Source organism: Miniopterus natalensis, chromosome 16 (genome assembly GCF_054644295.1).
Source record: "Miniopterus natalensis isolate mMinNat1 chromosome 16, mMinNat1.hap1, whole genome shotgun sequence".
Classification (NCBI taxonomy): Eukaryota; Metazoa; Chordata; class Mammalia; order Chiroptera; family Miniopteridae; genus Miniopterus; species Miniopterus natalensis.
In genome coordinates this window covers 41,307,731-41,327,565 of record NC_142096.1, presented here as the reverse complement: position 1 = coordinate 41,327,565, position 19,835 = coordinate 41,307,731, and the positions used below count along the sequence as shown (strand labels likewise).

At 53.0% G+C, this 19,835-nt stretch overlaps 1 protein-coding gene across 1 annotated transcript in view; it reads left to right on the top strand.

Moving 5' to 3' along the window:
* COL22A1 (collagen type XXII alpha 1 chain) overlaps window positions 1-19,835 on the top strand; it is a 195,917-nt gene that overhangs the window by 95,030 nt on the left and 81,052 nt on the right. Inside the window, exons 21-23 of the mRNA XM_087825208.1 lie at window positions 165-218; window positions 3,805-3,858; window positions 14,672-14,725. Coding sequence (XP_087681334.1) covers window positions 165-218; window positions 3,805-3,858; window positions 14,672-14,725 — 162 coding nt within the window. The remainder of the gene's footprint in view (window positions 1-164; window positions 219-3,804; window positions 3,859-14,671; window positions 14,726-19,835) is intronic.

The following is a 19,835-nucleotide window of genomic DNA, read 5'->3' as shown; positions in this document are numbered from 1 at the left end:
GTGGACTTCCTGTGGGCATACAGGTACCCACCCACCGGGTACCTGGGGGGCCCTGCTGGGCACTTTGGAAGTGAACTCTGCCTCAGCAAAGGGCTATGGGTGGTGGTGGCCCCGGTCACATGGAAGTGAGATCATGGCTAATGCATGTTTGCTTGTGTTACCAGGGATCTCCAGGACCACGGGGTCACCAGGGCCCACCTGGGCCTCCAGGAGCGCCGGTAAGTCACCCCTCCCAGCCCAGGTCTGCTCTGCACACCTGTAGGTCTGGAGAGCAGCAGCTCTTCTCATTACCGATCACTGTATCATTCCTAAGCTCGTGACATTACCCTACGTGGTCAGTGGTGGTGTCACCATCCTGCGTGGGAGGACACTGAGACTGGCCACAGGCAATGCAGTGCCCAGGTGTCTGAGCCTACCTACCTGCCTTCAGCGCCCATCCCAGACAGGTCATTACCAGGGTTTCTCATGTTCATGCTGGTATTTTAGTTTCCCTTCAGCTAAAACAGAATAAAAATATTGGATGCTTCGCTGCCAGTTGAGTCATGCCCAGTGCAATGGCTCCTCCCAGGTTTCTGAGGGACACTGACTTCGCAGTGGCTTGGAATGCTCCAGCCTCTGCTTTCTCCCTCTATTAAGAATTTAATGATGTATAAATAACCATTTGGGAAGAGGCCATTTGCAGGGACTCTGTGATTGCGTGTGCCACTAGCTCAGAGGCTCAAGATGATTAATAAGAACCCAGAAATTCCACGGGTCGGTGACCTCTCTGCGCTCGTCTGGAAACATGCTGAGTCTCTTGGAGGTTGTGGTATTTTACTGCAGGAAATAAGACAATTCTTACTTTGAAATGTCCATAAATCACATTTATATTACACCATCAAGGCCCATTCCTGATTAGGATAAATGCTCGTGGCTTTGCTAAGGTAAAAGTAGAAGCAAATTAGATGTTTCATCCCGGTATAATTGTAATAATTTCATATCGAGGAGTTCAGGTCAGGAGCACTGCCTCCTGTTGTGCAAGCCTTAGATGTCCCACTTAACCTCCTGAAGGGTCAGTTTCCAGAGCTTGCCGTTGTTATCCCTGTTGTGAGATCTAAAGCAGGCAACGCAGTATCTTTTCATGGTTAGCTCTCTCCATGCATCGATAGTTCAGATCCATAGTTGGCCAGTACTGAATGCCTGTACTATAGCATATTTTTACCTGCAGACATATGCATATTAAGCCTGCAAGGGTGAAGGTGTTTTTTTCTTTTTTACCCATGAAGACATTGGCGCAGAGATGTGGAGTGGTTTGCAGGGAGCCACGAAGCTATTGAGAAGCAGCGCTGAGCTTTGAACTCAGACCTGTTGGTCACGCGCACTCTTCACCCCTGAGCGCACAGTGGCCTGCGCTTCCCGAGAGGGCTACGGGGGCCACTTTACTCCCTGGCTCCTGAGAAGCAGTAGGGAGCTGACAAAGCTTAGCCCGGCTTAGTTACGGGCAGCCTCTTCACCCCTGCCTCTGGGACATGGGATATAACAGTAGGCGGTTCTCCCCACATGCAAATTTTGTTATGATAAATGAGGGAGGGAGAAGGGGAAGAAACTTCAAACATTTGTGGCACCTACTTTCTATCAAGCAAAATATTAAGGCTGGTGCTAGAGATAAAAACACATGGACTGATCTCATGATTTAATGAAGGAAATCTGAAAAAAGTAACTGTGAACACACCTTGCGATCTCTAGGTGATTACGAGAGCTCTGCTTGTATCATTCTCACAGACCGTTGTGTAGAGAACAAGGACAGAGTCCTGAACCTTCAGTGCTCGCAAACCTCGGCCTCTCTGATCTGCTGCCCAGTGGAGCGGTCCCGGGTTCTGCAGAGGTCCTACAGGCTAGATGCTCTTGATAGGGTGGATTTAGTAACACATGGTGTTGGTGATGAAATTCCCTTGGAAGGAGTTTAAAAAAATAATAAACCCCAGCAACCTACCTGAAGGCCTAGTTAAAAGGGGGGAAGAGTAAAGAGAGACCAGGACTGTATCTAAGTCCAGGGCCAATATCTCTCCCATCTCTAAATCCACAGTTTATCACATGGTGGGAACTCACACATGCATGGAGTGGAGTTGGCCCACAACAGCTGCTCAAAGGGGACATTAGAGTAGGACCTGATTGCTGTGTGATCTTATGGGCAACATGGCCATGGAAGGCACTTGGGATTAGGAGCCAGGGCATCTGGTTCCAAGTCGCAATTCTCCCACCATGTAGCTTTGAGTTTTTGATGGCGTTACTTAACCTCTCTGGTCCTTCATTGCTCCATTCCTTACTTAGAAGTCATCATTATTATCATCATCGCCGCCGTCAGCGTGCTGGGAGGGTCCAATGAACTCATGTACAAAGCAGCGCTCTATCCTAAGCCTAGTACCCATATCCATGGCCACTTCTGTCCTTTTTGACTCCACAGCGACACCTAGCCCAGGGCCTTCCTCAGAACAGTTGCCCCCAGACATTCATTGGATCGAATTGAACTGAGAAGCTGGCTTCAGCGACTTCTATTGAAAGGAAGATTTCGAGTGTGTGTTTAGCAATCCTAGCGAGAGGAAAGTGTCTCCCATCCCCTAAAAGGAAACAGAACGTCTCCTTCTGCATCCAGATGCTGGAGCTGTCGGGAGGCATGCCTTTCGCACCTTCCCCAAGATGAGTCGGCCCTAGTAGTTTCACAGCATCTGGTTGAGTTGTCAGGGAGGCCAGTTCACAGATCAAATGCAAGGTGCACCTTGATGCTTAAAGAAAAGTCACTTCCATGGGGTCTTGCCTCTCTGTGTTCCCTGAGCTCAACAGAATAATCCTGTGATGACGGGAGATTTCAGCCTTAATCACCGCAGCTTGTCCATTTATGTTAACATCTCCATGGTGTTATTAAGAGAAAAGACCTGGGACCTAAATAGGGTCACTTAATAGCTATGCAGAATTTGGCAGCAATAGCTCTCTGTGTGGTGATAATGTTTACCGAAGAGGAGGGAATGGGAAGGCCGAGCCCGAGCTTCTGGCCAGACTCCCCGGAGCATCGGGAACAGTCACAGCTGATCCTGAGGGTTTCTTTTGCCCACTCACACCCGTGCCTCCTTCTAACTGTCATCATTTGGTATAAATCAGGTGCCGTCAGGAGGGCTGGGTGCTGTCAGGCTTTTGTACCCTTTCTCCACATGGCTCTCCCGGCCATGCGGCAGGCGGGTGTCATGTGCCAGCCTCACCTTGGAGCTGAGCTGACCTCGGCTCGGGGCTGCCAAGGGGCCTGTCTGAGGTCACAGTGCAGATCCACGGTGTGGGGACTGGGGCAGGACTTGAATCAGGCCACTAGGACCTCTCCCCGCCCCGATGTTCCTTGCCTGCTTGAAATGATCTCGCAGTTACTTATCTGTGCAGGCTACCCTATTTTGCATACGGCTAATGACCGGGGTCAGATACTCAGCCAGTTCCTGCTGAGCTGGGGAAGAGCAGAGGCTAGAGCTGGACCCTCGGGCTCCGGGGCTTTTTTTTGGCACACTCCACGCAAAGCACGAACACAAGGCATGCGGTCCTTACTCCTCTCAAGTGTGGACAATGTTGCTACATCTTGGTTATTAAACATACTTAGATCAGATGGGAGCACATGCTTTAAAGTTTTATAGATTTATAGTTTTATAGTTTTATAGACTGCCCATTCAGTCTCCCCGCTGGAACGGACAGTATTTCCCCACCCGGTGATAGCGCGGCAAAGCAGACCTGTGGTGTCGAGCCCGGTATTTACCATTGTCTTGGTTTTGTCTTTCTTCCCTCCTGAAGGGTCTGATGGGTCCAGAAGGCAAGGAGGGACCTCCTGGTTTGCAAGGTCTCCGAGTAAGTAAACTGTCCTTCCTTTTTGATGCCCGGCTCACCCACTCTGGCCCTCATTTTAGCAGCTCAGACAGAAGAGGCACTGCCAGCTCATGAGCTGGAAACGAATAGATTGAAGGGTTAGATTGGGTTCATCACACGTGGCTTAGGCTCTCCTGAGTGTTCAGCCGAGAGCTGGGTCCTGGGGAAATGGAAGTGAGATTGTTGTCTGCCCTGAGCCATGTACTTAGAAACTCACATCCAAGTGTGATCAGAGCCCTGGCAGAAGGAAGCCAGGTGCTGAGAGATCACAGACCGGGCACCCAGCCCACCCTGGGAGCGGAGAGGGCTTCTTGAAGAGGTGATGTTTGAGCTAACTGTTGGGGAAAGAATGAGGGAAGTCATAGGTGAAAGGACAGCAGGCTATTAACTACTTTAATCTAAACATCCATATGACCATCGGATGTCATAATAGCTCATTGTATTCCACTTAATTTAATGTAATTTAGCACCTGTCTTCTTCTTTAGACTTGCACACCTTATGTGTTTCATTTGTAAGCACAGCTGCAGACACAAGGTCACGTGCTGTAAGGGATGTTGTGGTTTAAGGGGTCACGTGACAGGGGTGTAGAGGCGCACCTGAGTTAGGTGCCCTCCTTGGCGTCCTCGAAACAGACTGGGACTGACCCTCGACTCTGTGTCCCCAGTTCTCAGCAGGGTGCCTGGCACAGGGCAGGGACTCAAGTTCACATTTGCTAACTGCGGCCCTTCAGCGTGTAGCATCTTTCTCTAGTTCACATGGAGAACTGCCCGGGGCACAGCCGTGCAGAGCCTGAGCTGCGCAGCCCCTGGAGGTGGTGAGCTCATGCCCCTGGAAGATTAGGTTCAGAGGCTGGGCGAGCACGGACAGGTGGGTGTGAGTGGGGTGCTGGCATCTGGCAGAGGCAGCCCAGTCCCATTTATAGCCCCTCTGAGCCTGGAGATTCTGTAGCTCTGTGATGTGGCTGGTGTTACGTGCTCGCTGTGGATTTTTCTGTCTAAGGTCGTTGGAGCTATCCTCTGAACACATTTTATACCTCGGTTTTGAATTTGGCGACATGCTTATGAGTCAGCATAGACTCCAGCCTGTCCTGACCCACAGTGCACCTTCTTTGGTGTCCAAACACTTCTGCATCCACTAACCATCTCGAACCCTCAAGATTCTGAGAGGATGTTGAAAGCCTCGGAAATGTGGAGAGGAGTCTTGCCTGAGTGTTGAGTGGGAGAATGGAAGTCACTTATCCCACCAGAAGACCTTGAATATACCACCTCCCGTTTGTACCACCAGCCCTGCCTCAGTTTCTCTGTCAGTCACTGGGTCGAGGCCAGGTGGCCCTCTCCACGGTAGAGAGAGGGAATTCTCGACTGCAGCGAGGTGCATCTGTCCACGTCTCAGCAGCTGTGTGACCCTCAGGCCTCCGGTCACTGTGAGCCTGTTGGCTTTGTTACAGCGGGAGGGCTTTCCCACCAGCTAGGCTGTGAGAACAAGCAGCCCTGGGGGGGCCCAGGCCTCGGGGGCAGCCGTCGCGGCTCCACCCCCCAGCCTGCTCATGCGCAGCCTGGAGGGGCAGCGGCAGTCTGCGTGCCCTGCACCCGGCCTGTGGGGAACCCGGCTTCGTCTCGCGTCGATGCCACAGGCATTACTTTCCCTGGGGTATGTTGGTGCGAGGAACTCTCGGCGCGGCGATGGCGGTGGGGAGGCATTTAATCTACATCTTCATCTAATTGAGTCTTACAAAGGAGGGGAGGGGGCCACCTTGCTTGGAGCTTGCTTGTCGAGGACGACGCCTCCTTGCTCATGACTTCTTTGGCCTCCCAAAGTGTTCATGTGAACCCCAGGGATGGCTGTTGTCATCCCCAGAAGCACCCTCTGTTTCTAAGAGGAAAACCAGCCGCCCTGCAGCGTGGGCCTGGCCTGGTCCAACCTTGACACTGGCCAGGGGCCTTGGGGAAATAGGCCAAGCTGGAGATTGGAGGAATAAAGCCAGGGGACCCGGGGAAGCCACCGGGGTGGCGGGGAGGCGAGGATGGGAAGGGCGCTTTCACTGAGCTGTTGACTCCCTTCCAGCCATGCAGGGCAGGCCCTCTGAGGGGACACAGCCACTGCGGGGGCCGCTGAGGGGAATGTCTCTGAAGCCTGGCTTCTCCCTTCTCTCCTTCCACGGGTCAGTGTGACAGCAAAGCTCAGCTGTGCTCACAGGCACCCTGCTCAGGGCTTCAGGAGACTCCCAGGAGATAAAGGCATCCTCCTCCAGGAGCTCACAGCCGGGGACTTGAGACATAGGAACGGATGACCAGATGCCTCGGTGGGGACTGATAAGGACTGTGGGTACTCAGAGGAGACGGGTCTCGGCTTGAGGGGGACACTGAGAGAGGGAGTGGGGGCTGGCAGCAGGCGGCCTCAGAGGTGGCCTTGCAGGAGTGAGCAGGTGTCAGCAGGAGTCCACGGGGCCCTGCAGAGAGTGAGTCAGATGCAGGAAGTGCCTGGAGAGGCCGTCCCGTGTCCGGGAGTCTACTGTTCCCCAGGGTAAAGGGTGGGGACACGGCTTCGGGTTCAGGCTTCCCAGCATCTCATTGGGACCCCGAACAATTCCTCCTTTCCCTTTACTGTCTCTCTTTCCTGTCTTATCTTTGCAATTTTTCTTCTCCAGCCCTTCCCCCCCCCCGCCCCTTCTCTTTTCCCGTTTCCTCTGTCCACAAATTCATCCATTCAAAAAATATTTCTTCAGTGTCTGCGGGGTCCGGGTGTCCATCTAGGCTAGCGGGATCCTCAGTGAGACGACTCGAGCCCTGCCTCCTGACGTTCACACCTGACAGGAGAGGGGAAGACACGGAGTAATTAGTATTTAAATAGACTGCACGATGACCCCACCGAGAAAGTCTTATTTGAGCAGGGACTCAGAAGCTAGGGAGCTGGACAGGCTGAGCGGGGGGAGAAGATAGCGGGCAGAGGGCACGGCTTGAGAAGGTCCTGCTGTGTTTGAGCAGAGGCCTTGTGGCTGCAGCGAGCGAGGGGCCAGCAGGAGGCGAAGCCGTTAGAGAAACTGGGAGCCAGGTCATGCCCGAGGACCGAGGCTTCTACTGTGCACGAAATGTGGGGTTAATGAATGTTTTAAAACATGTTTTATTGTGAAAAAATTAAACATACACAAAAGTAGAGCGAATAGAGAAACGAACCCATATAGACCCCAAACCCGTTTCAGTGCTTATCAAGTCACTGGCCACTTTGTTTAATTTATACCGACGCCCACCCCATGCCACTGGGTTGGTTTGGGGCATCACTCTCTCTGAGTATTTCAGCTTGTATCTCTAAGAAGAAAGGAAACACAGAAGAAGCCAAACAAACCATAGTGCTGCCATCCCACCTAAATCATTAAAATGTTTCATCGCGTGCCCTTCTTGTGTCGAGACTTTCCCTGTCTCGTGCATTTCTGGGTGCAGTTCGGTCACTGCAGGACTGGGGTACAGAGTGCTGTGGCCCGGCTCACACTCTAAATAGCCTTCAAGGGAAAGAGGCCATTAGGAGATGACCTCAGTGGCCAGAAGAGAAAGGGTGGTGGCCCTGAGCAGCCAGAGGCCGGAGGAGCAGCTGTCCTGGGCCGGGCAGGAGGGACCCCGAGTCAGACAGCTCATGAAACGAAGGACCCAGTGTCTGCAGGGGAGAGTGAGCTGAGCGTCACCAGGCAGGGTGACGAGAGGTGCAGCGGAGCACAGGGCTCCCTTCTTGTCCTGCTTCCTTTACTGGATGGAGGGTGAGGACCAGGCGTGTCTTTGGGGACCCCGGGCCCTCTGGTTGTCGTTGATGCCCCCTGACTCGGGCTTTGTGGCATCCGTGGGTTTTGCTGGCTCAGAGGCTGCATCTACAGAAACAGAGCAGAGGCAGGAGTGATGTGTGGGCGCCGAAGCTGCTCCCTGTTCGGGAGCCTCTGGCTGAGTCAGCGAAGCCGAGACACAAGGACTTGCTCAAAAAATTCCCTCTGTCCCTCCTGGCGATCTGTCATTTCCTACTCACCTGTGGCCATTGAAACATCACCGCAGAACCCTGAAGTCAGCACACTCGGGCTGTAGCACCGGCAGAGGCGGGACAGTGACAAGCCGCAGCCCCAGGGACCTGGGGATTGAGAGTTGAGGCTAAAATACTGGGTGGGAGAGGGGTGGGGCCCCTTATTTTAGAGATTAGCCACAGGCGGACAGAGGAATCCCCAGCAAGGTAAATGCACGCACTTGGACAAAGCTGGTATTTTTCCACAATGACAGTGAAAGGGGAAGATCAGGAGCCAGGCACCCGCTGTGCCTTCAGGGGAGCGGCGGGAGGTGCACCCAGGCTCCTCAGGCAGCGGTCGCCTGGCTGGGCCCTGCCTGGGGGAGGTGCTGCCCCCCTCCCCCGAGGTTCTCAGCTCCTCCTGCTGGTCGGAGCGAGGCCTTGGGCCAGGTTGGCTGGGGGCACTGCCACGTACCTGAAGCGGGTGGTGCTGCTGCTGCATCCGAACCCAGGACGGCCCACAGCAGAACCAGCCGGCTTGAGGCCACCGGGACCCTTGAACACCCAACAGCTTCCAGGAGGTTGATTTCCCCCCAATGTGGCCATGCCCTAACCATCCATCCTGTCTCTCCCACAGCGGCCTAGTTTAGTTTTCTGTGCAGGACTGACCTGGCAGTCTTCTTACCTGAGAATGAGGTTATTTGTGTTTTCTCCACTAGAATGTGAGTCCGCGAGAAAGCTCTCTATGTTTGCATCTGCAGCATGTAGAAGAGGGCCTCACACTTACCAAACATATTTTATGAACACATAAAGTATATAAACATAATATATAGGGTGTTCCAAAAAATGTAAACATACACTTTGAATAGTTATAAAGGCAGTATGTATTTAAATACATTTCATTTTCATAATTGAGCTATCGGCTGTGAAAGTGTGTTTACATTTTTTGGGACACCCTGTATATAAATACGCATCACTCTATAATGCATTAAGGAGCATCTGACACAAGCAGTGTGCAAGAGTGAGTGAGCCACTCACAAATGCCGCTTCCTGGGCAGTCAGCACAGTTGGGGGGTGGGAGAAGTTCAGGACCCAGAACTGGGCGTCTGGTCACCTGGGCTCTGACCTCCGACACAGAATGTACAGTTTTAAAGAAGAGCACTTGGTCCCTTCTGTACCTTTGCTGTATTTTGCCGTGACCTTGCTCTGTCATTGAGTCCCACCACCATCCACCTGGACTTCCTCTTTCCTCTTCTTGGGACAAGACAAAGAAAGAATATTTTTGTTTAAGAGAATTCTATGTTGTCAGGCATTTAAATTTAGTGTAAATGTTGGAATATCTAAGCTGTGGACCATCATGATGGAAGGGGATTCCTGAGATGGACAGTGAGAAAGTTCATGTCCAGAAAGACTGAGTGACCTACCTGCTCGGGGCCCTCAGGCGTTTGGCACTGCTCCTCCCGCAGGCCAGTGACAATCTCTTTGGTTTCTCTGATCGCTGTCTCCATATCTTCTGGTTTTTCTTTTCTCCATTCAATAAATGATACTATTGTTGTCCCTATCAAATGTGATTCTCCCCTTCTTCCTAAAAGTAGAGTGACCCCCAAATTTCTCGTGGTGTGCCTGACTGTGCCAGTTGTTTTAAGAACATATTTTTAAAAATAGACTCTCTCCATACAGGTGTAGAACTGATACAAGGTAGAAAGGAAACAAGTGACCAGATGATCGCAGGCTTTTAGCTAGGAAGTTGTTTACACCCACATTTCTCACTTGACTCTCACAAGGACCTTATGAGGGATGGCAGTTTTAATCTCCTGCAAATGAGAAAACCAAGGCTTAAAGGTATAAATCAAATTACCCTTGTGATACAGATTATAAATAGTGGGGCAAGGATTGACATTCAGGTCTGCCTTGCTCTAAACCTTCTGCTGTTTTTGCTTTAGGATGGGGTGTGTGTGTGTGTGTTTACATAATGCCAGAACTTCAACTGGACACTGACAGTCCTTGCAGTGGGCGCCTTGCAGAGATTGAGGACCCCTTACTAGATGCCAGTGCCTGTTCCTTAGAGTGGATCTAACACCCACGACTTTCCTCTCGGGCGGCTGCTCTTGGAGCTGAAGGTCTCCTATTGCGGAAAGCGTCCAGGCCCACCAGCTCTGACTGCGACTAGATTCAAGGAGAGAAATATGAGCAGTCTTTTGTCAGTGGCAGAATGGGTTCAATTTGTTTTACTTTACAATTTTTAAAGCCTTCCTCTTGCATTTCCCTGCGCTGCCAGATGGTAACAGCGTCGTTGGGATCACAGGCTACTGTTTGATTCATCTCATGGCACTGGGCCAGGGTTTATGTGAGGACAGCACCTGGTTTCGGCTCTGACCGGTAGAAAATAATCATATTTGACATTTGGAGGCAGGGAGAACAGGAACTGAGCACAAGACCATACGGCACATATTAGAATCACTTGCACAAGCAATTCCTTTATCTGCTGATGGCCTCTCACACGGCTGTTAACTCGTCCTGGATGGAGAGGAACCGCTGCTCTGAAAGTATAAGCTCCATGGGCAGAAGGGTGGTGCTGGAAACATCGGTCCCACTCAGCATTCTGGCTTTTGGAATGGCCTGAATTATCTGCCCTTGTGATAAATTGCAAACACTTGCCCAGATATTGTATTGGGTAGCAATTTAAAAGAGAAGAAAAGAAAAACGACAAGCAACAGGCTTATTGTTAACAAAATAGTTCTTTGCTGCTGCAAAACTTGCCCTGGTCAGCACTTCTCAAATCCTCACAGCCAAGTATGTCCAAAATGCAGAGGTTACATAGCTACTGTTACATCCACTACTAGAGCTACCGTCTTCACCACCACCATCACCACCATGATCACCACCATCACAACCATCACCACCACCATCATCACCACCATCACAGTCACCCTCACTCTCACCATCACCACCACCAGCATCACCACCACCATCACTACCATCACTACCACCATCACCACCACCACCACCAAAATCACCCTCACTCTTACCACCACCACCATCATCACCACCATCACCACCATTAACACCATCACCACCACCATCACAATCACCATCACTACTATCATCATCATCATCATCACCACCATCACAACCATCACCACCACCATCACAATCACCATCACCACCATCATCACCACCATCATCACTACCATCATAATCACCTTCACTCTTACCATCACCATCACAACCACCCCCATCATCACCACCATCACAATCACACTCACTCTCACCATCACCACCACCACCATCACCATCACCATCATCACTACCACCACCACCATTACCACCACCATCATCACCACCATCACAATCACCCTCACTCTCACCACCACCACCACTATCACCATCACCACCACCAGCATCACCACCATCACAATCACCCTCACTCTCACCACCACCACCACTATCACCATCACCACCACCAGAATCACCACCATCACAATCACCCTCACTCTCACCACCACCACCACTATCACCATCACCACCACCACCACCACCACCATCACCATCACCATCATCACTACCACCACCACCATCACCACCACCATTACCACCTCCATCACCACCACCACAATCACAATCACTCTCACTCTTACCATCACCACCACCACCAGCATCACCAGCATCACCACCACCACCACCATCACCACCATCACCACCACCACCATCATCACCACCACCACCACCACCATCACAATCACCCTCACTCTTACCATCACCACCACCACCAGCATCACCAGCATCACCACCACCACCATCACCTCCACCATCACCATCAACACCAACACCATCACTACCACCACCACTACCACCACCACCATCACAATCACCCTCACTCTTACCATCAACACCAACACCACCACCATCACCACCACCACCACCATCGCTACCATTACCACCATCATTACTACCAACACCATTACTGCTATACATTCCCTAATGTCAGATCCTGTGCTAAACACTCTGAGCATTCTCTCAGTTAATCTCCACAGCATTGCTAGGACGTAGCAGTTGTGAACCTAGATTTGTTTGACACATGGTCTCACCCATGATGGGGACTCAGGAGCTAGAATCCTGCTGTTTTCATTTTTACTATCACCACCATCTTCTTCCTCATTCTCATAATTTTCTGTTACATTTGCATGATACTTTATTATGCTTTATAAATTAGTTCTTCAAATATTGAGCTATTTCTTCCACTACTGTCTTTTCAGATAATTAGAGCAATTATAATTTTCCACACAGGAAAATTAAGACTCAGCAAGTCGAGTGGCTTGCCCTTCCCCATCGGCCTTGGGTTTGGAACTCCTTTCTTTTCAGGGCTGCAGAGGAAAGGGTTGGGGAAAGAGCACATGACTGCAGTGAGTGGCCAAGTCCTCATAACTGCTTAAGTACAGCTTCTACCCCATCCCTGGCAGGTTTTACTCATTAGCTCTTGGGAAGCACTGGGGAATTTATATCTCACGTATGTTTTTGCCATATTTGCCGTTATTCCTCCTGATTGCTGGGTCTTCCTTGAAGAGGTGGCACTGGACTGGGGTATGATTTTTCAAGTTGAGATGGAGGGAGAGGGTTACAGACAGAGGTAGCAGAATGGGCAGCATTGCAGAGGCCAGAAGTCCTAAGGGAGTCTTTGGGGGCCAATCTAAGCAGCCCACTGGAGCTACTGCTTCGGAGATGGGAGCATGGGCACTGGACTTGGAAGGCAGGCCAGAATCACAGTGTCTGGTGGTTTCCAAATAGCACAGCTCAGATGTCCTGTCTGTTAGGTAAGCGGAGCCTCTGCCTGTGTTAGAGGTGGAAGAGGTGACTGAGTTAATCCGTCATTTGGGAGGAATTACCTGGTAGCATAGGTTGGCCCAGAAGAGTCTGGAGGGAAAGAACTGGGTGGTGAGCAGGCCATGCTCCTGTGGTTGTGGCTGCAGGCAGGCAGTGCTGGGCGTGGTGCAGGGCTTGGGGCCTGCCGGGGGTGCTACCCGGATGTCCCTTTGGGGGGTGCACCTTCCCGGGTGAGCCATGAAAGATCATGCCTCTCTTGGGGGAGAGGCTGCCTTATGACACCGCTGTGATCAGACTCCTGACACTTTTCTTTCTCTGGACTCCAGCCACCTTTTCGCTGAAAACCTAACTCCTGGGATGTCTGCTTCTCTAGTCGCCTTTCCTGGCTCCCCCTCTTTCGCACCACACCACTTCTCCCTGCCCATATTTCTCCTTTTTCAGGTAACATTTTTCCTCCCTGGCATGGGGGCCCCTCTTGACTCCATGCCGTCTGAAGATGTCATCCCACATGAGGTGTCCATGGAGCATTAGTAATGTCGTTGCATAAGACCTCCATGCCAGCCAGGGAAGCAGAGAGTGAGACCTCATACACCTTCCCTCGGGAGCTAACAGGGTGACATGTGAGAGGGAAACCCACACGTCCCCAGGGCAAGTGGCGTTTAATGGGTAATTCTGCTCTATCACAGCCTCCACACCCCGTCTTCCCTCTGATTCTTTCCTACCGACCTCTAAATGTTCCAGTTCCCCAGGCCCTCAGTCCTCCCTCCAGATAGCTACCTTGCAGGCCTGGGTTCTGGATTCTGATCCTGATTCACAGGGCATTCCCATGACGGAGGGAAAATGGTTTCATCTTCAGGGAACTGCCTGTTGACTCTCTGTGGAACGTCCTGAAGCCCGTGGAGGGTGTCTGGAGAGAGCGTTGGTGTGTCTGGTTTCCATTTCTGAGGGGGGGGGGCCGGGAACTGTTGCCCAGCTCAGGGCTGTGGATGAGAGGGTTCTAAGTCAGGCCAGCTCCCTTTCTCTACAACTCAGTGAATCCCTCATCTGTGTCTTCCCTTCCTGACATCGCTCCTCTCTAACCTTCTCCTGCTGTTCCCACTGCATCATCCTGGCTCAGAAACATGTTGGTCTCAAAAGCACAGTTTCTTTATCCAGCCCACAAATGGGTTTTGAGTTTCCACCACGTGGCCGGCACTGTCCTGGGCCCATGGGTGCAACAGGGACAAAAACAGAGCAAGCCTCTGTTTTCAAGAGACTTCATCTTATGGGGTGGGCAGGCCATAACTACATACACACATCGATGGTGCACGTGGTAGTGACACAAGCAGAGGACAGCAGAGCAGGGTGCGGGGCCTGTGTGACAGTCGGAGTGCTTAGGTAAGGGGACACTCAGGTGAGGGGCTTTGGAGCAGAGGCCACTGATGTGAGGGTTGATCCATGGGACTCTTGGGGAACCAGCATCCAGCAGAAGGGGAAGCCGGTGGAAAGACCTTGAGGTGGTAGAGTGCTTGCCGTGTTCAAGGTGGAGGAGGGAGGCCCGCGCCTGGAGTGAGTGGAGGTACAAGGAGATGAGAGCAGGTGGCCAGAGCGTGGTCATGGGCAGAATGGACGAAGTCCTTGGAGTCTGGCAACAATGCAGTGTTTTGAGCAGAGGGAAGATTATCCATCTGCTGGGAGGAGTTGCCTTCAAGGAAAGGAGCTGAATGGCTGAGGGCAGGACAGGAAGGAGATTTTCCTCAGGTATACCTTTCCTCTTTGAATTTGGGGCCATGTGTGACCAAAATCATGTAAGGAACAGAGCTGGGATCCAAAGCTGAGCCTCCCTGACCCGCAGCTGGAGCCTGTTCCCGATCCCAGGCGGCCTCCCTGTGGGGCCTCGCAGGGGACAGCCTGGTCATCCGCACAGAAAGCAAGCCCGCAGCTTCCTCGGACACGCGGCCTTGGGGCTGCCTTCCGCCCGCCCGCCCGCTAACTTTCCTTCTTTTCTGCACTCAGGGCAAGAAAGGTGAAGTGGGTGCTCCCGGACTGCCTGGACCGCTGGGGCCGCAGGTAACCGCTCTGCAAATCCTCTTCTGTAGAAGCTGCTCTGTCAGGTTACGTGAATGGCCAGGTAGCAGTTCTCAGGTTGGTAACCAGGCTGTTGGGGCCCCTCCTCGGCGCACTAAGGAGGACGCTCCTTAGGCCGGCACCCGCCCTTCTCCCTCTGCCTCCCCTCGTGCGCCAGGAGAACGCCCTCTGCTCTCTCTCCTGGAGGCATTTCGGTCCAGGGGAGGGCGGACAAGCGATGGCCAGGGCTGTGAGAAGGGGAACGGTGGAGACACGGGGCGGGGCCCAGGACCAGGTGTCCGGGACGCCCAGCGTGCAGCTGGCCGGCGGGCCGGAGGCTGTTCCTCCCGGGAGGCCGGTGAGCAGCTTCTGCTCAGGTGTGGACAGGCCCTCGGGGAGGCTGGACGGTGACTTCAGCATTGGGAGGGGCTTGGCCAAGGGGCTGGAACACTCAAAAGGACAGTCACTACTTAGGGCCAAGGGATCTGTGTCCTGGTCTCAGTCTGACTTCCCACACACTGTGTGTGACATTGGCCAAGTCCCCTCGCCCTCCAGGCCTCGGTTTCCTCATCTGTAAAATGATGGAGTTGGGGCCCCAGTCACAAAGGCCTCTGTTCCCAGGCAGGTCCTGCCTCACTCCTTGGACACCCACCCTCTTTCTTCCCCTAACTCTCACCTGTCTTTCAGGCTCAGCTCTGGGGTTACTTCCTCCCCCTGTGTCGCCCAGTTTCCTGCCCCCACATCTTCCCCATGTGCCATCACTGGTGGTCCCCTGTGGGCCTCCACAGCCACCCCGCCAGGTGGGCAGGCTTGGGGGCACCATCCCCATTCCGCAGCTGAAAAGCGAGATCCCATATGCAGAGCCATGCTCAGGGCCACTGGCTGCTAAGCAGATGCCATCCACACTGCCCAGGTGACCTTGCCCCTAAAGACTCTCAGGTCCCCTGACTTGTAAATGCTGTGTCCCCGTGAGCCTCATTCCATGTGGGCGACATGGGTGATGCTCGTGCTCAGACTTCCCCGCAGCCTCCCCTTTGCCTCCTGCACCGAAGCTCACCCAGTTCCCTCGCCCCAGCCTTCCACTTGGATCAGTACACTCCTGGGAAGCCACACCCATGAGGGGTGCACCCTCGGAGTCACAGCGACCTGGGTTCACATGCAGCCCCCCCACTTTCCACTGGGCCTCCTGGACAGGTTACTTAACCTTCTGAACTCCAGTCTCATGTCTCATTAAAAATAATAATTGTCATTGAAAAGGAGGCCAGAGAGCAGGTGAGGCGGTCCTGAGGCGCGGCGGGCTTGGGCAGGGAGGCTGTCCCTATTCTCCTGGAGGTGGTGCCAGCCGGCAGGTGGGCGCGAGTCGTTAAGGGCCCCTCCATCTGGCTCCCCTCAAGCAAACGGCTGTAGCACCTACCTGTCCTGGACCCTTCCCTCCTTGGTGGTGGCCACTCATCTGTCGGGCACTTGGTGGCAGGCAGGTGCCCACCCAGGGGAACTGCCTGTGGCACTTCTGGATCCAGCTTCTGCTGCTGCTGACGCAGCGTCCCCGTGAGTGATGGCCACCCCCAAGCAGTCTCAGGTTTCCCTCGAGCACCCTGTCGTTGGGTCAGGACAGAGCGTGGAATAAGGGAGCACAAAACCAATCACAACTCACGGTCCTCCAAAGAGTCCGCATTCACGTGGCACTTGGATGTTAACAGTGAAAAACAGGACGTTTTTGCATTTGCTCCCACCCCTCCCCTCCAGCGAGCCAAGCCTGAGCATTTCAGCGACTCGCCACGGCGAAGCTCCATCAGATTGCTTTAAGCCCAGGTTTGTTTTCTACCTTGGAAAATATATTTACTTCTTTCATTTTAAATGTTGAGGTCATTTTCCTTCAGCAAATCTTTACTGAGTGCTGGGCACTGAGCTAGAGGCTGCAGACATACATATGCTCAGATGCCCAGTGGCAAGGATATTGCCAGAAATAGGGCCCCCGATATACTCAGGGATCTCTGTGCTTCAGAACCAGGCCTGTGCAGGTTGTGGGGTGTCCTCCCTGGCACCCTGGCTCAGGTCCCTCCCCGATGGGCTCAGCGCTGCGTTCAAGCAAACTACACCTGAACTAGGGGCAGGTGTTAACATGGGGGGCATCTGTCCATCTTGAATTTACTCCGCCTGACATATCTGCCCACCCACCTTTCCTGGCCCTGGCCAAGGTTTTCTCCAGCTTGCCATCCATGTTTGTTCATTGATTCATTGATTTAACAAGTATTTAGTCAGCACCCATTAGCCCTGGGATATAGCAGCTCTTACCTTTGCCTGCAGGAGCCACGTAGTAGTGGGGCAGAAAGAGCCACAGACAGAGCGGGACGATCAGAGAGCGGGGTTCGGGGAGGGGGTGGTCAGAGCTCCGGTTTGGGGAGAGGGGTTGCTGGAGCTCCGGTTCGGGGAGAGGGGTGGTCAGCCTGTCTTGGGGCCCAGAGGAGGGCTCTTGCACTACGCAAGGTCGATTCTGTTGCAGGGGAATCTAAGGGATAGTTTTCTCTCTGCAGAGAAGACAGAAGGGAGATACCTGTCTTTGTTTCCGCTGTCGTCACACACTTTCTTTATTGCCCACGTATAATTGTGTGTATTCTTTATAACCATCGTGAGAAAAGAATGCTTGTCCCATTTAAAATCTAAAGGAGCAGAGCCCGCTGTCCCGCTAGCTCTGCGTGCAACAGGCCGAGCCAGCACCGCAGCCTCGGCCAGGAAGCCCACGGGTGGCTTTGGTGCCTCTTTGTGAAGGTGGGAAATGTCACCTGCCAGAATGTTTTAGGGTAAATGTGCACATTCACGATGCCGTAGGTGGTGGCTTCTGTGTCCCGGTAGCCGGTTAGGGAAAACAGGCAGGACACCTGTCTCCTGCCTGGTCAAGCACTTGCAGGCAGTGCTGCCTGGTGCCGCCACCCGGGAGGGCCTGGAGTGGATGCGAATGCAGCCAGGTGAAGGGCTGGTGCCGCCCCCCGGGAGGGCCTGGAGTGGATGCGAATGCAGCCAGGTGAAGGGCTGGTGCCGCCACCCGGGAGGGCCTGGAGTGGATGCGAATGCAGCCAGGTGAAGGGCTGGTGCCGCCACCCGGGAGGGCCTGGAGTGGATGCGAATGCAGCCAGGTGAAGGGCTGGTGCCGCCACCCGGGAGGGCCTGGAGTGGGTGGGAATGCAGCCAGGTGAAGGGCTGGCGCTAGAGGGCGGGGGGGCTTGCAGCCTGGGCCCCCACAGAAACTGCTGAGGCGGGCAGGTGTCATGGCTGTGCCGGGGGCCTCCGTGGGGGGAGGACTCAGCTGTGCCAGCTTCCCCGCAGCAAACATCCTGGAGCAGCACAGGGGCGTGGCTGTCACGCCGATTAACCACCCTTCTCACACCTGCAGACGCCAGCCTCATAAATCGGCACCACTCAGAGCCAGGTGCCTGTCAGGAATAACTATTGGCCACACTTTTATTGATGATAATTAGGTTAATTGGTCATTTTTTTGTATCATCGTTATCATTACTGATCACATTAAATAACTGCGGGGTCACTGTCGCATTAGGAAGATCAAATGTTGTGCCACTGGTATTAGACCGATGGTTAGTGAATAAGCAGAGTCATTACTTTGCTCTTTTCATTAGTAATAATTAAAACAGTCATTATTTTGTTAACATTTAGATCTATTGGCTAATTTGTTACTCATTAATAATTAGATTAATTGGTTATTTAAATATGTTTATCAGTAAGAGAAGGGAGTGAAGTCAGGTTTCTGGAAGCTTCCCAGGGGCTGGGCTAATTGGCACGCCTTCCCCCTCATTACCCCGACTACAGCGATGGGAGAGGGGCCTCCAGCCTTCTGCTATGGTGGAGAGATGGAGGTTCTGGGAAGTGATGTCCCTGCCCAAGTCCGTTCAGGTAGCACGAGGTGACCCAGCATTTGACCCCGACCATCTTAAACCAAATTCTTTCATCTCTTTATGTGAGCATTGCTAGCACTAATAATGATAGTGATAGTCAAATAGTTTTAGTCCAAAATAACCTTCTAATTTATCTTCTTTAATTCCAATGCTAAAGTAGCAGTCAGGCCATTTGTCCTTGGTCAGAGCCCTGTGAGGTCAAAGGCCTCAACTGCCACCTGGTGACTCAGCGAGTGTTGGTGGAGGGCGTCCTGTGTCCCAGGAGGGTGACCCTGCCTGGCTGGGCTGCAGTTCAGTAAGGTGCAGAGACAGTCGTGGTTTCCAGGCCCTACTCCTGCCTGGTGGCTTCCAGACTGGGACAGAAACTGATGCATGCCTCTACCCTGCACGAGCGTTGGAAACCTGGAGAAGGCTGGTGGCAGCCTTACTGGAGGTGTTTGCCAGCTGCTCGGGGCAGAGCTCCTTCCACCTCTGTGTCCCTGCGGGGCCACCAGAAGGCCCAGTGTAACGCCCGCCTGGAGCAGGGTCAGGGGGCACCAGGGCAGGCTGGCTGAAATTGTATCCTGATTGCTATTTCATCTCCCCACACATTTCCCACCTGGACTTGCCAGAAGCTTCCCCTCAATTGCAAAGGACTCTGCAGGCAACTCACTCGCCCACCCCCTTGGGGCACCTGCTGGAGGCGGTTTCCACTCTGACAGCTGTTTGCACCTGCTTCCAGCATCTTTTCCTTCTCTGTAAACGGCTCCTGCACTTGTTAGGATAATTGCTGTGTAAGATTTCTCTTGTTCCTGAGCTCACAGTATCAAGCAAGCAGTTATCAAGTCCCTACTGTGTGCATAGCAACGAACCAGGTGCTGCGGGTCCCACAGGAGGTGGACTCCACCTTCTAGCCTGTGTTAGCCCCGGTTCTTGTTTCACTCAAACATAGACAGTCTTTCAGGAGAGTGTGGTGTTCACGGGTGGAGCAGGCTGTGACAGGAGGGGTGTAGGCACGTCACAAGGGTGGGGTGCAGGGGTGGGGAGGGAGAAGGGATCAGGGTCATTGTGTCTAAATGGCAGCTTTGTCCAATATCGGTTCATTTTCCTCCAAGTCCCAGCTCATCTGTGTGAGGACCAACAGGAGCTGGGCGGCCGAGCAGGCACTAAAAGGGAGCCAGGGGGGTTGCTCCTTTCAGGGGTCCATTCTTGTACCTTGTCTTGTA